The 17,031-nt window shown below is 38.0% G+C and overlaps 1 protein-coding gene across 1 annotated transcript; it reads left to right on the top strand.

Moving 5' to 3' along the window:
• Positions 1 to 5,361: 5,361 nt before the first annotated feature.
• rnd1b (Rho family GTPase 1b) lies at positions 5,362 to 13,424 on the top strand (the record flags this gene model as incomplete). The annotated part of the gene is given in 7 exon segments (XM_079239525.1): positions 5,362 to 5,514; positions 5,516 to 5,579; positions 5,582 to 5,703; positions 6,199 to 6,286; positions 12,027 to 12,136; positions 12,299 to 12,433; positions 13,179 to 13,424. Coding segments are annotated over 7 exon segments (918 nt in total).
• Between the last annotated feature and the right edge of the window lie 3,607 nt (positions 13,425 to 17,031).

Genomic DNA, 17,031 nt, shown 5'->3' with positions numbered 1-17,031 from the left:
AAACGGATTATATGCATCTTTGTCACAGCTGTGAATGTGAATTAATGCTGGTCCATTGGCTTGGGAGAGAATATTTACAATAACTGTTTGCAGACAGTTGGAGGCAAATCCCATTGCACACAAATTTTACATTTCCCAACAAATAATGCACAACTACATGAAAAAGGTCACGTGTATTACTTTAGCACAATATTTTATGATTTTGTATTCCTAAGAAATTATCTGAAGACTTCTTACTAGCAAAGTTCGGCTTCACAGAGATTCAAATATTGGGATAGTAATGAAAGTTGAGTGGAAATGATTTAAGCCACATGTTTCAAATCTAGTTTTAAGGGGAAAAAAACTGTTAGCCTAAATTTATCAAATTGTTTTTGACAATATTGCCTGTAGTCTAATAACATAATCAAGTGTGAAATACATATTATCACTAAACAAACTACTAAGAAGACCTCATTGCCCAAAGATACAAATATTTATTAGTACAACAATGCATTGTAATGGGTTACTTACCAAGGAAATTGGTCTATAATTTCTTTCATGACTGGGTAAAATCAGCATGACAGACATAAGAGTACATGGAAGATGATGAATTATGGCATGGAAGGTCTTCACTATTCTAACTGCAGACTATGCCGTACTGCAATGAGCACATCCACCATCTGTCTGTGATTTGCTTCCATTCAATGCCCAGCAGTAATGCACACAAACGAATGAATGTCAAGAAACACTATTTTCACAAAAATGCAACTGCTTGTATTATGTTCAGCTTCGGAGTTCGGCTTATGTACCACACATGTAAATAATGTAAGGTATGTGCATGACTTGTACTCCTGTTGCATCAGAAGGGCTTTTAGGTCATCTTCACATATGCTGTTAACTAATCAAATTCAGTCAACATGGCCTACATAATCACTAACATATATGCATTATCATGGCTTATCTGTGAATACTGTATATGACTATTATCAACTTGCACAGAAATGCTGCAAATGCTGACAGAAACTTGGGGGATTTTGACACATTACGCAATTCTTTGCCCAATGCCTCAAAAAGCATGTGCTTATATATCATAGCCTCTCATTTGAATGATACACTGGACCACTATAAAGATTACTCCCACTGATGCTCACATTTGCTTCTAAAGGGTCAAGATTGAGATTCATAACTGATGAAACCAAGAAGGCACAGTTTTTTCTTTGGATAAAACATTCAACTTATCTGTTTCCCCTTCCATTTATTACAAGAAACCTCTGTTAAAAAAAAAAAAAGTATATTATTCCTTCAATGTCTAGAGCACAATTTTTACTATTTCCTGCTGTCCACTCACCTAAATTATGGATGCAATACAAAGTTGCACATTGACTAAACACTAGCTGAGACTATCAATGGATTTCCTCAGTTGTGATGGGGTATAATTGCACTACAACTATTTATATGTATGCTTAACGATGCAATAAAGGCACTAAGTTTATGCTGTACGCACCCTCTATTGTGAACAAGCTGGTAGGCCAACTGTTCAACATTTCTCCAGAAATCGAACAATTCGGCAAGACCATTTATGTCCAATACTGTCTGATGATGATGTGTACAGGGTGCATCCTTGTCAATAGCACACATGAAGGCGGGGGTGAATAAAAATATTGAAGTAACTTTGCTGTGGGCTGTGCAGTTATTTCTCCTGGGTAATACATAACCTCACCAGCAGGGGGCAGAGGTGAAATATTGTCTGATTGTGTGTTGCTGTGACATAGGCAGTGCGAATTAAAATTACACTGAATAATTAAAGGAAATAAATGACATGTTCCAATGTGCAGTGAATTAACTGCATCGAACATTAATCATGAGAAATGTGGAGTTTAGATGCAGCATATGATGCAACCTGAAATATAGAATTACTGTTATCATGACCTGACACCAATTAATAACATTTTTTATACAAACGAGTACTTGACATTTCGCTAAACGAGGCTTTTGTATGGGTTTTAACACCAAATGTTTTACTTTGCCTTAGCAAATTTACATGCTATTTGTCAGTTTGGTTCAGGCTTTTCACTTTTCTAACCAAGATAAAACAGCAATGCAACATAATGATTATATACACACTTCTGTGCATCAGGCATTGACCCATTACTAGTTTTACAAAAAGTCCGGAGCCTTACCCTCTTAACGTCCAAGATATATTTTAACCCTTTAAAGTTTTTATTTGGTCCTTTTATCATGTGATAGGTCACAACTGCTGTAGGACAATTTTCTGATTCTTTTCTAACAAGTAATGCAAAATGTCTCAGAAACTGTATGTACCAGATATGTTTGGCTGGTTAAATGTATTTGTAATTTCTTCAGGTTTTTTTTCGATGAGTGTAACATAATCAATATAAAACATAAGCACTGATATGAACCACAAGCAATTATTTGAGAAAAAGAATGTGCCATCATTGGTTTATTTTACATGACCCTGCATCCGCATATGACCCCTGAAAAGTCTGTAAAAAAAATCTGTTTTAGCTCCCACTCTGACCCCAGTACCTAGAGTAATTGATTGCAGTAATGATCTTGCAGATAATTTGAAGATCGACTAAATATAAAATCTTGTTGCAATTAATTACAAAGATTTGTGGTTTATGAACATCAGAGATGTTGTGTTGCCTCTGTAAAAAATTATTGGATAAATATGCTAGACATGGGGAGGAATAAAATTGGATCAAATGCGTGCATCACATTACATGTCTCTTTAACCACCTCATTTTTGGTGAGATACAGAACAGTTCAGTGGAATTATAAAAGTCATAAAAAGACATATACATTATGTGCTCATTTAAACGTCTCTTTTTTAAAAATTATTTCTTAAGACAAAGCCATATTAGTACACCATTTAAATATTATCATCATTTACCTTTTATCCCAGACAGAAACCTTTTAAAAAATCACATTTAAAAAGATATTGATTAAACTAAAACTATATTGTTAAGAATTATTGCATATCCATTCATCTTAATTATGTAACACCAAAAACTGAACAAAATAATCTAATTGAAACACTTAAACTTTGTGTAGTTGTAGATTTTTATGAAAGTGACCTCCAGCATATACTAAATGTGGGGGGAAAAAATAGTCTAATTCTGATGTGCTTTGAAATGTTTAAAGAGGAAAAAGGAATATTCTTAGTCAACAAAAGTGCATGGAACTATCACTTAAAAATTTTATATGAATTTATTTTTTAATCTTGTCTAATGGATGACATGGCTAATTACAAAGAGCCAATGTGTGCAAATAAGATTAGCTAAGTAAGTTGAAAGATCTATTACAATTTTCAGGATGAAGATAAAATCCTGGGATACAACTTCTCCTGCTGCCAATTTTAGGGCAAAAACATAAGGAAATGTATCGGCATGTATTTTTGGCCTTCAAAAACACTTGAATCTGCTTTTTTTCCCTCAGTTTTCTTGAGGCCATGTGTTCACTGTGTTGATTACTCCTTCTGTCATTGTGTTTATGATAATTACCAGTGTCATTGGCAAATAAATCAAAGTGTGATGGTTTCAGGAAAAAAGCTCTTTCCTGTCAGTAGTCAGCCTCCTCCTTTGCATCTATAACACAGGCCATATTGGAAGGTGTCACTTTATGCCTGATGATTATTCACAGCCACCTGTCTCTGTCCCAGTACAGGGCTCTGTGGTGCTTGCAGAGATGTTCATATTTACACAGCCTTTACTTTATAGGGGCTGAACAAAGATAAGTTATTGTTACTTATCTTTTTTAACTGTTTTGAACTCACATTGCACACAATTTCATCAATAACACTTTAACATCAACCTGTAAATAACATAAAAGAGCAAAATGTGTTGTATGGCAAATTAATCATAGTTCAAAAAAAATGTTTCACCCATATTTTAATCATTTTTACAGAATAAACCCTTTGTTATTCCTGTCAAAAGTGCCAGGTTATCATAATACAAAAAAAACCCATAAATAAGTAGCCTATGACTGAATAGAAACTCAGAGGCATAAGTATAACAGTCACTATTTGCAGATTAAATGATAATACAATCACAGCAATAACTACTTGCAAACTAAGGATGAATTGATATGCTAAATTCTTAAAAATTCCAATAAATCATATATAATGTATAACTTGGATTTACCAAAGTGAACAGCAACAGTGCAAATGTCAACAACACATCATGGCCTGTTGTTGACAGATAGGTCTCAGCATCGGGGGTGGGTTTGGGGAGACTATTTTGGTCTGTTTGTGAATGAAAACAAATTGCTTTAACCCACTTCAAGGGTTGGTATTGATGATGATAAGTAAATTATCCAGGAAGCTGGCAGACAGTTGAAAGATTAGTTAAATGGTTTTTATCTTTTAATTCCCCTTTCAAACAATCACACAGTTTCTAAACAGTAACAGCTGTCGTGGTGTGAACTGTGGTCTTTGACTGCCTCTGGTTTTATCACGTTGAGTGAGAGAATAGAGTTCCTTAACCTGAGCCTGTGGACAGTCATAGCTGGTTATCAGTGGGGGTGAACTCACACTATCCCACCACATGTCAACGTGGTGGCATCACTAACCACCACTGTGACACAGGTCAGTCCCAAACAGTCATTCTCATAGTATTTCAATCCTTAGTTACATAAGAAAGTAGAAACTCAAGATTTTGCCAAATATTGGCACTGGAAAAGACAGGCATGACTTTTACATACAAAATTCCAGACTGGAGATTTTCATTGATTGATTTATTGATATTTCTTTATGTTATTATTATTTATTTTTGGACAAAAATAACACAATTTTATCAACAGGTTAAACAAAAAATGAATATGCAATTGAATATGCTTTAAAGAAAATCACTAAATAATGTTGCTTCAGTTCAACAACAGACCCACAATGGAATTCAAAATAGAACAGCCTAGAAAACAAATAAGTCTGAGAAACTTTGAAAACACTCATTTAAATCAGACAAAACGAATGAGCCCTGCTTAGATTGGGATGTCCCTCTGTCTCCAGATAGTGGCATTGATCCAGCCAGTCAGGCCAGTTAAATCAATTAGTTTGTGTCGGCAAATTGACTGAAAGTGTGTCTAGAAGAGCTGATTCCAGCTAACATCTTTTGATAAATCCTAAAATGTCACGTTAACGCACTTTCAACTAGAGAAGGTGCTTAGATTCATACAAATTCAACCATTTCTACAAAAGGGGAAAATTTGGCTAAAGCTAAATGTCTGTGCTATCATCTTGTATAAAAAAAATTCTTAACAAGATCTTTTTATATATTCACGACATTGCTTCCTTTGTTTTGTCACCCTTGTGAGAATAACTTTGAGTATTTTTGCTCTCTGAGCATCACTATGTGCACCAAAGGGATGTTAGAAAGCCTGTGGAATGGAGAGCTCCTATTGGCTGCTGCTCTTCTGTATAAAGAGCCGCAGTGGCAAATTCAATCAGATAAACTGCGGGCATCCTCCCACAGAGAGGCACGAGGAGCCTTTATCACACCGGGACGGCATTTAGCTGCTCTTCTGCTTGTTTTTAGGATTCCCCCCCCATTCTTTTGACCAGAAATCGCTGGATCGTGCTTTTGCATCATGAAGGAAAGGAGAAATACACAACCGCTGGTGGTGAGATGTAAACTGGTTCTTGTGGGAGATGTTCAATGCGGAAAAACGGCGATGTTGCAAGTCCTGGCTAAGGATTGTTACCCAGAGGTATGTGTGCTTTAATATGACTCATTTGTTGAAACGTAGACCAAATTTAAGTTTCCCTGTATGTAAATACAGTCTGGACGTTTTAAGTTCTCGCAAATGATGAAAAATGCAGGAAATAAAACGATGCGTCTGTTGCAGTCTGTGACGGTTTCAATGCGCATTTCCTAAATTTAGGCTTCTTTGGCTTAATTCTGTTCTTACTGACTGTGATATTACTGACTTGAAACGCTTTTAATTGAATTTAAAACAAAGATGCGTCATGCAGACATTCATAATTGTTTCATGTGGTAGTTGTAAGCTATTTAAACTGCATATTTTCTGCTGTATAACGATTTCAGACATTGGTGGAAATACAAAATGATACCAAATAAAGGTTATTCTTAAAAACTAACTTGTTAGTTAGTGTTTCTCTAAACAGCTAGTTAACTTCATTGCCCTTAGTCTAGTGACTGACGCCCCTCCACTGATGGCACCTTGTTGCTAATTACCCCTCAGACCTACGTGCCCACGGTGTTTGAGAACTACACAGCCTGCTTGGAACTGGAGGAGCAGCGAGTGGAGCTCAGTCTGTGGGACACTTCAGGTAACTTATCATCTTTATGAACGTGGCCTTGCCATTCTGCCTGCAGTGCAGATGGATGCTCAAAAGGACAATGCCCTGTTGATTTAATGAGCATCTGTCTCAGCTTGAAGAGAGCCAGGCTTTGGATGTCTTCCTCTTTGTCTTGGCACAATTAAACTGTCTTGGCACTGTCCATTTTGGAATGAGGAGATAACATTGTATTAGGTGTTGTTGCATGAGTTGAAGGTTGACAGGGAGTCCTCCTGAATAAGATTTTACCCATTGTTGATGCTAAGGCAAGCAGGGTGCATACTTGTTGAATTGCAGGCTCTAAAGCTAATATTCAAATAACCATGTGGTTTTTTGTGCATGGTTTCATAAAAGATTGGCATATCTTCAGACACTTTAGTATGTGCCAAGTGTGCTTTAATGAAATCTAGGCAGAATGACAGTGATTATTCTGGTTCACTTGCTGTTAATGGTGAATTTGTGCATCATATGTAGATTTACACTAAGCATGAAAAAGAGGGTCAATGTGTCATTGTAGATCTCCCAGGAGATCTGCTGTTTAGTGTATTGACCTGAATCTTAGGGGCATGGGTCTGCAGCACCTGTTTGATTCGCTCTCATGCTCACTGCTTTATAGTCTCTCACTCTAGTATAAAATCCCCTTCATCCACGCTGACCATGCGTGCGTCTGCTGCTTCACTGGGTCACTGTGGCAGGGATAATTGCATGTATGTTTCTGATGTCATGTGTGTCTGCATACAACAAATCTTTTATGTAACAGACCCAGTTGCATGAAACGATGTTACATTTAGTGTGTTTTCATATTTTTCCTTTCAGTATTACAAACTGGCAATAGGGGGGGAAAAGTGAGTGTAATTCTCTCCCCAGACCAAATCCTGCTTTTAATCCCAGACTGGACCTTTGGTCTGGCTAGCAATGGGCCTGATGCCCAGGGATGATGGGCACACAGAGAGAAGTCCTGTTGAGCAGGAAGGTTTCTGGAGCAGACGGAGTGCAGAAACTGCAGTGACCTGCATTCTCCTCCATATGCTGCCCTGGGTCACCCACTCCAACAGCATGATCCAAGGGATTAAGACTGAATAGGACCACTGGGCTGCCCCTTCATTTTTTTCTTGGCTGATTTGCATAGGCTACCCCTTGACACAAGAAACAATGGACACACCCAATCACAAATGCATGCTGCACAACTCAATACAAACATACAATAGAGTACAGATATACGACTCACCACTTCATCAGATAATTATGGACTCAGCTCATGCGTTGTTGCATACACATTTCCTGTTCCAGGAGAACTCATATCATCTCACATAGATGACTCCTGTCCCATCATTATCCTGATGATAGATAGCCATCACAGGGGCTATTTGTTTCTCACACCTGACACGTCCTGCTTCTCGCTGTAATTTCCACTAATTGTGTGATGCACTGTTGCCATGGCCCCACTGCACTGAGAGGGTCTCCTCATTATCCCAGCTCCCCTTCATTGATTGGACTGACCTCATCACTAGCTCCACATGGCAGGCAACTCCTTCTTCCAGCTCCATCATGGATTTACAGACTAAAATCAATCCTCCGGTTTTAATCAGGCTGATCTGATCGGACATTTAGGGAGGAGAGAGGAGGGGGAAGGGGAACACTGTCCAGTGGCTGTAACTCATGAATAGTTAATAATGAATGTGATTATGGCACTAGTGAGTAATTTATTTCAGTCCTTTCACTTTCAGTATATTGCTGATAAAGCCTTTAGATTTTAGGCAATATTGTGTATGTAATCATTTATTGCATGATATATAAATTAGATCAATTTGGAATTAACCCAATATCCACTTTAGCTGATGAAACAATCTGTGTAATTGGAAAAAATCTGTATTGTTAATAGGCAATAATCTTCTGGACAGAATATCAGTCATTTTTAAACACTACTCAGCTTGTAGTAATATTGGATTCATCAGGGTTCAAACTGTCTGTTTAAAGAGACCATAATTTGTGTATATTAAAGTCAACGTTTTCTTTTTTTAATTTAATTTCATCTTATTTTTGTTTGTTTTTTGTTTTTTTTATTGAAATGGATTTTCAAACTTCAAAAACACATTTAAATAAGCATTTTGTTTATTTCTGATTGTTATATGGATTAAGCATCTTCTGTCTGAAACTCCTGTTTTAGCTCCTGTCTCTTTATGGGATCCTCTTGCACTGTCCAGTTTACTCTGATTGGTCAGCTGATAAGTCATCAATGGCAGAGTGAAAACTCATACGCTGACACATAACCAGACAATGGGAAACTTTAAACTGTAATATATTGTCCTATAAGGCTGCAAGTAATAACTATTATAATTTTAAATGAATTATTTTACTGTTATTTTTTTGTTTTGTTTTCTGTTTTTTTCTGTTATAGAAAATAATGAACAGTTTATTGAAATAATAGCTGAATAATGTTCTTTTAGGATGATCCCTATTTTATTCCATGACCCTGCATACCCTGTATGTATATATGTATGGATGTATGTATGTATGGATGGATGGATGGATGGATGGATGGATGGATTATTTAGATACAATAACAGAGAGATAGAGAACCAGATACATCTTGGAAGCCACTGAAAAGGCTTCCTGGTGGTTCTGTGTCCAAACAACTGGACACAGATTGGGGACTGATCACTATGGCCTGGGTCACCTGGAAGAAGGTGTCTAAAGATCAGCCCTGAAACCCCCAATGGTCAGGTTGCCCCGTCAGGTTTACAATACAACAGGGAACGTTTCCTCCTGCATGTAAAAAGATACCTCCTGCAATGTTTGTGCAGGAATTTAAGTGTTACTTGGAGAACACTTACTGTATTTGATATAAATCAAAGCAGTGTCTGATGTTTGACTCAGTTTGAGTGTCACTGACTTTGGCAGTTTCAGAGTTAAACTTGTTAACGGTTCAGATGTAGGGATCCTCAGGAAAAAAGAACCATTCCCTCTGCCTGCAGGCGCCTTCAGCAGAGATTCTACCTGGCTGATGTGAAACTCTGGAACAACTGTCTGATGCAATCTATTGTGTTTTTTAGGGCTGGGCTGTGGAGTCTGTAGTTATCAGCAGCAGTAGCACCATGGCTTTTAGTTATCTGAGCATTGGTAGAAGCTGCTCTCATCCTTAAATCTGTGAGTCATCCCATCCCTGGATCGTTAGTCCGTCTGACCCCTGCATTCTCATAGTGAGAGGAGAAGCGCTAATGATGAAAACAGCCTTTGTTGCTCACTTGACTTAGCACACAAGCACAAAAGCACACTCACATATTCACTCATGCACACAGAGAAGAGCAGATACTCCCTTCCCCCACCTGTATGCTCCAACATGAGCTTCAGATTCTCAGCTCATGAAGCTGTATAGTACTTCTGTTCTGGCCCATATTATACCTCAGCACTCAGCTCTGGGCATTGCACCATCCAGGCAGATGAAGTTGATCTCAGCCACAACATTTCTTTGCGCTCTTCTCTTTTGCTGCCATTCCAGAGTCAGTCGGCCTCAGTCCCCACATTTCATGCCTCAGAAACGCTCCATCTGCTGTAGAGGTAGGCAGTTGAGAACAGGGAGGAGAGAAAACATTTGGCAATGCTTATCGCTGCATTGGCATTAATCCATTTCTCCAAACTATTCTCTGGTTTGTTAGAATAAGCAGAGAGAGGATGACAGGGAAGGAGACTTTGTGATGTCAGACTGCAGGAAGTGAAAGACTCGTAATACAGGAGGGCTCTTTGTGATATGGTTCAGTGTGGTACACTTCTGCTTCCCTTTTTGTTTTTTGTTTTTTAATCAGAACAAAACAACCATTCCCTCTAAAGATAATAAACTTGATCCTTGAGTGTACTAAAAGGGATTCAGAGGGATATTATATTATATTATATTATATTATATTATATTATATTATATTATATTATATTATATTATATTATATTATATTATATTATATTATATTATATTATATTATATTATACTTCTATGATAATTTAATTTAAAAAAATCCCTTATGACCTTTGATCTCCCAGCACAACTTATTTGTCAGCATTAATTGCAAAGACTCTCAGACACCCCATGCAGCCTTCTATTGATCACTGCATTAAGATCAGGGGCTGTTTAATGCCAAATCACACATTTCATTCGCAGGAAATTGAAACGACTATTCAAACACCTTGTAGACTCTTCTAAAAGAGACAGCACACATCCTGCCACTCATTGTCCCAATGGTGCTAATTGTCTTATTCTAATGTGTGCCAATTTTCACAGTCAGCCAAATTTGTGACTCTTCCTTTGTCGTCCTGGTGTTACATAAGTTGCATTATACGTCACTAACATTATTAACATTCTTATAGTGGTGATATCTGTTGTCTTTGTAAGATATTGAGTAATCTCAGGTAATTTATGTTTAAGAAAAAAGAGTTGTTTTTATTTCCAAAGCACAAAATCAGGGTTGTAAACCAAAGGTGTATCTCTTTGTTCTTTTACAGCAGTGTTTACTGTCTTTGGGATATTGAATCCTGAGGAATTTCATCACAGCTTGTCATTATTCCACTCCCAGCGCCCAGCAGCTGGCAAACTCAGTTTTACCCTTTGATAATGTGGAAAATCATTAAGTATTCATGACTGTTTAACATCCCTACATACATGTGGTGTTGTCTTTTTCATATTTTCCCCTCTTCTTTTGAGACAGTGTGTTGTTTTCCACAATATAAAAAAATTAGAGTGATTGTGTAATATCTAATGAGTGATTACACAGACTGCTTTTTTTATCTGAAGCTATAAAAGGAACACTGAATCCCTTCTGGGATTCATGCAGCGACTGAAGTAAACATGTTAATCCCATTGAGTGGGCTTCTCTTCTGTTTCATCTGATAAGAGAATGGGCTGACCTCTGGCTGCTGCCAAATTTAGACAGTGAGTCTGTGTGTTATCAGTTGTGGCGTATGCGCTTGTAAATGTATGCCTTGTTGTCTACTAGATGTACCAAGTTGCTCCAACTCTGTTACAGTGCAGCAGTGTCCTCAACAGTGGGTGGGTGGGCAGTTTGTGGTGTGAAAATGATTGACTGGCAGTTAAGGCGAGCCTTTATAGAGAGGTGGGAGGAATGCCTGATGTAGATGGTGGATTCCAAGGCTGTTGCTGTGGTAACAGAAGGACTGGAGGTATTGCTTGCCGAGCATAGGCTTTTTGGGGGGTGGGTGGCTTACTTGAGGATTCTGAGCATGAGTGGGAGCGTCTGCCTGCCCCAAGCCCTATCGTTCCACTTGCGTAATTCTACTGCAAGAGGAGATCAATGAAGATTTAGTGTTTGATTGCCATCTTCTCTCCCTCTGAAATGCCAACAAAGAACAATGGAGCAAGGAAAAGAGCAGCTTCAGAAACAGCAAAATGAAGCTCAGCAGGAGGAAATGCACACAATCCCTGCTGCTCCACCTCTGCAGCTCATTCACACCTTTTTTCTGCTATGACCAACTACTAATCTTAAATGGATCATTGGCTCAGCAAACAAACTTCTACTTTTTTCAGCAAATTTAACTCAGTGTTGTCCTTTTTATAATTTCCCTCACAACTGATAAAGTATTTTTAACTGGTTTCATTTTTTGTTTCTTTGTGATCAGAAAATATATTTAGTAATATGATGTAAGAGACTTCAATGCTATTTGCGTAACATTCAACCAAACACCTGTTTGACTTACATTAATGATGATTTCTTCTCTGCCTTTCAAGGTTCTCCATACTATGATAACGTGAGGCCCCTCTGCTACAGTGACTCAGATGCGGTCTTGTTGTGCTTTGACATCAGCCGCCCAGACACTGTTGACGGCAGTCTCAAAAAGGTAATGACGTTTGCAATTCACAGTCAAAATTCTTTCTTGATCCCACATTAATTTCCTCCAATAAATGACTATAACATAGTGTAAAGACACACATTTTATACTTGTACATTAAAAGTGAACTTTACTCAATTAAATGGATTTATTCCTCATTTCTGTTTGCAGTGGAAAACTGAAATCCTTGACTTTTGTCCAAGCACACGCATCCTGCTCATTGGCTGCAAGACTGACCTCCGCACAGATGTCTGTACACTGATGGAGCTGTCCAATCAGAAACAGACTCCAATCACCTATGAGCAAGTAAATCCAAAGAATTAATTTCCTTGTCAGAAACCCGGTCATTTTCTGTATTTAAAATTAATATAACAAGTATTCCTGATTCATTTTATTGCAGATCTTTGCAAAGACCTTTGTAAAATCATTATAACCATGGATTTGATCCATTAATTGTTTATACTGTGACCAACATTTCATGAACATAATCAACATCTTGTTGGAGATACAAAATGGTTTTAGCATCTGCCAACAAAGAAATGAAATGTCACCAATGAGTCGATGGGAACCTTAGTGAGCAGATTAGGTCAACTTTACTCAGGTTTTGTCATTTATATTGTCATAAAACTACAGAAAAAAACATCTTCTAAGTCTTCTAAAGTGGGACAGTTTATGTTGTATCAAATACAGTTAAATTTTTTTACATTTTAGCTTATAAATATATTTACATTTGAATCTCACAGTGAGCCATCATGATGTGAATTCACGGTAAATGTCCTTTTAGAAAGAACTGATGTGATCTTTGGGAAAGAAATATATTGTTATAGAGTTGTTAAATTAACTTGGAAAACATAAACAAAACAGATATTAACAGAAAATCCCTGATCATCATTATGCATCCATGTCAGAAAGTTAAGTGCAATGCTCCCTTTACTGGTCTTTTAAGTACTTTGAAAGGCATCATTGTTCCACAATGTTAAATACAGTTTAAAAAGTGAGCTTTTGTAAAGGACATTATGCACAGTGTAATAAATCACCTAATCTTTTGCAGGGATCCGCTATGGCCAAGCAACTGGGTGCAGAAGCTTATCTAGAGTGTTCTGCATTCACCTCTGAGAAAAGCATCCACAGTGTATTTCGCACCGCAGCGATGGCCTGCATCAACAAGCTACAACCTCTGCCGAAGCCCAGTCCCACTCGTCGCCTCTCCAAAAGACTTCTGCACCTTCCTAGCAAGTCAGATTTGCTCTCCTCCACCTTTAAGAAGGAAAAGACCAAGAGCTGCTCGGTCATGTGAGTGGAGACCTCGTGCGTACCAGTCCTCATATGCGACTCCCAGCCCCAGCCTCTTTGGTCTCGGGGAAGGGGGGGTGGGCATGATGGTTTTATCAGGGTTTCCTGCTGAAGCCTTCCCTCACCCCCCCGCAAACCAAACACCTCTCAGAGGAGGTGGACACTTTGCTGTCCACTTGCTCCTGACTTAGTGCACATCCATCTTTTCCCACTGTTTATCTTGCTTTTAAACAAAACAGAATCAATCATCAAGCTATCATTTTCTCACCTGTACACAGTATGCAACTACAATGGTGTTACATCTGTCTGATTTTACTATCTATATGCACATGTTGATTTTGTCCAATATGGAAATGTGCAACGTGTGACGTTAACCTTGTGATGTAAATGCCTCTCAGAAAACTCAATGGATATTTTTCTAATAAATCTAGCATGAAACCATCATGAATTAGTAAAAATCCTTTACATCCCTCTTAGTACAGTATGTGAGGTGTGATGTAGCGTTTCACTGCTCTCCCTTTTTGATAAAAGTACAGAGATATGCAGGGAGTACAGGGCAAATCACAGAGAGAGCTATTACATAGAAAGTTTTTCTTGCTGTCACAGTGATGATGAGGGCAGGGATAAGAGCTGCTGTGCAGACAGCAGACTAGACTACATCAACCTGCATGGCTTGTTGATGTGGGGTTGTGTACCTCTGAATGGTACTGCTCCGCAGGCTTTCAGTGGAAGACGCTGAAGAGGTTCTCTGCATACAAAAAGTGGGAAAAAAGACAGAAATAATATAGGAGGGCACAAAATCTAAATGGAAGTTTAGCAAGGCTTCTGGTTGCCCTCCTGTTGCTGCTGGGGACTTATTTCTGGTAATGAAACAGACACATTTTAACAAAAGGAAATGTTGCTTAATTGAAACTGGCAGCATGAACACATGCCGTTCAAGCTGTCAAACTGTTGAATGTTATTTATGAAGCTGTAGCTGGTTATCGGGGCCAGTTAAAATGTTAGGAAACATATTTAAAAGCATATGATTACTCCGACTTGAGTTAAACTGAGCAGTAATGACAAAATCTGGTTTGTATTTTCAGATATTCTTAGGAAAAGATTTGTAGCATTGGTTTGTTGACAGTTTTTCAACAGTTGCCAAATTGTATGCAGTTTTGAAACATGCCTTTCATATCATGTTCCCAAAAGTCATTGAGATTCTGCACTCCTATAATACTGTACCATGCCTGTGGATTTCTTACATGTTGCATTAATCTAATGTAGCACTCCCAACACATTTGTACTCTTCCAAATTTCCACTCATTTTGTTTTGCACACGCTTGTCAATCTGTTGACCTTCAATAATCAGCACTTACTGTAGGTTACAATGACTACCGAGCAAACATAAAACAAAACAAGACAAAAAAGAAAAAGGAAAAAGAAGAGATGCTTCATCTGTGCCTAAATCATTGACTTCATGGTAATGTGCAGCATTGATTTCTACACTTCTACCATAAAGTAATAAGGATTTAAGTGCTCGTGATGCAAGATGACCTGTGCGGCAATAAACATGCAGCTTTGTGAATACTGTCATGCTGTAAGTGCTTCATGGACAGATGTGATAGATTGAAACCATCTCTGCTGTACGAAAAGGCTGCTGATTTCTTTTTGCCCCCTCTTCTGTGTAAGTAGCTGCTGGTTTGTGGAAAAACTAGTGACAACACTGTACTCTGATCAGAGTATGGGAATAAAAGGGAACATGCCTCTTTAAGCTGAAAATGCCAGAATTTGCTGCCAGTTCTACATTATCAGAATGAAAGATACTGAGGCAGTGGGATTCAAATGAATTACTCGAGTGAGCTGATGACATGCTTAAAATTGGAAATCTACTTCAAACTCTAACAATTATGAATTAAGGGCTAGGGTGTGGAATAAAGAAAATAATGTGGGACTATATAGAACAAGAAATCAAATTGCACAGGCTGGCCCTGTCCAAAGAAAGCTATTTTTCCATTCTTCTTTTGTGTGTGTGTGTGTGTGTGTGTATGTATGTGTGTGTGTGTTTTATTGTGTATTTAATGGCATGATGTGAGCTTCCATGTTATTTTGGAAATATCTTCCTGACATGGCTATTGTGTCTTAATGGAGCTGTGGACTGCCCCTGGTAGACGGAGGAACTTAAAGTGGTGATTTGCACAAAAGCTTCCAGTTCATGGTAACGCACCAAAATTCCTTGGCATTGCCTAGCAACAGTTCCGTGCAGAAAACACAGACATCTGCTCTTGGGCTGTTTGTGTGGACAGATAGGTTGTGCTCATATGCAGGCATCCAAACATCCAGTTTTACTGCATTATTTATGCATTTATTGCTTGTTATTTAAAAAAAATTAAAAAAAATAACAACATAAGATATTTTTCTTTTGGTTGCAACCTCTGAAGGTGGGTTTCACAGGCGACTCAGCGACCATGTCAGTTAATATGCAGCCTTTGTGTTGTAGTCGGTGTGTGGTAAAATGGTGCAGTCAAACTCCTAAGCATGTCCTATTAAACTTGTATGATTGTACATACTGTCTCTTGTTTTATAGTCACTGAGACATCTATAAGGATGTCGCATGACAATATTGTTGCTGTTATGGATATTTATTTGGTAGCTACTTTTACCCCTTTTTTTTAAACATGAATATTTGTTTAAAGTTTATTTTCAAAAATGACGTTTTTTTTCCCGTTTCTTTAGTTTGTTTTGTGTTTCTTGCTGTGTAAAATGAAGCTTGCCCTGTGCAGCACTCAAAAATGTTCCTGTCATTTTTTTTCAGGTGTCAAACATTTATTAAATTGTTTTTGTGAACGTGAACAGATGTGTCATGTAGTCTGTTATCCCAGCAGAAAAATGAGGTGCTTATGGTTTCTAGCTGGTTATTGCATCTAATTCCTCTGTGTCATTGCCCGCATGAAGAATTTGTTTTATTAAAGAGAGAAAAATTGAAATCAGGACGGAGAGGAAGATTAGTGTGATTTTCCATATTTTAACCCTAATTTCAGATCACTGTTCAGGGGAGCTATAATCACAACCTTTAAACAGAAAAATATGTGAGATCAGTAAGTGACAAGCTTTAATATCACAATAGGTCCAATAAAGACAGGATTAATGATGGCATAATGTTTGGATATTTACAACTTGCAAAACTATTTTGGATTAATAAAAACAAGTTTTGCACATGTAATAGAAAGACTAGATAAAGAACAGCTGGTCTTATCTGTCTTCAAACACGCCACATCTGGTTGCTGCCAGCTGCAGATGTGTGTAAGAATGGCCTGATGCCACTGTGATGCCAGAGGGCTCACCAGCACATGTGCCCTCACACTGCCTTTCTGTGTCACAGACTGCAGCTTGTGCTAATCACCTCTAATGAGATGGTGCAGTGAAGTGACATCTACGAGGTAGACAAGAAACAAGGGTCAGCAGTGTCACTGGCTGTTTTCAAGTGAAGAACTTGCGGTGGAATTATACATGGAAAACATAGACTGCAGTTATGTAGTCCTTTTAAGGCTTTACATGCACAGACATTCGTTCTAGACATGAAGTTTTTTCCATCACACATACTCAGTGATACATTAGAAGAAATTTTATTC

Source organism: Telmatherina bonti (genome assembly GCF_933228915.1).
Source record: "Telmatherina bonti genome assembly, chromosome: 4".
NCBI lineage: Eukaryota > Metazoa > Chordata > Actinopteri > Atheriniformes > Telmatherinidae > Telmatherina > Telmatherina bonti.
Note: the sequence above shows the minus strand (reverse complement) of the source record. Positions and strands in the feature narration are given on the sequence as shown.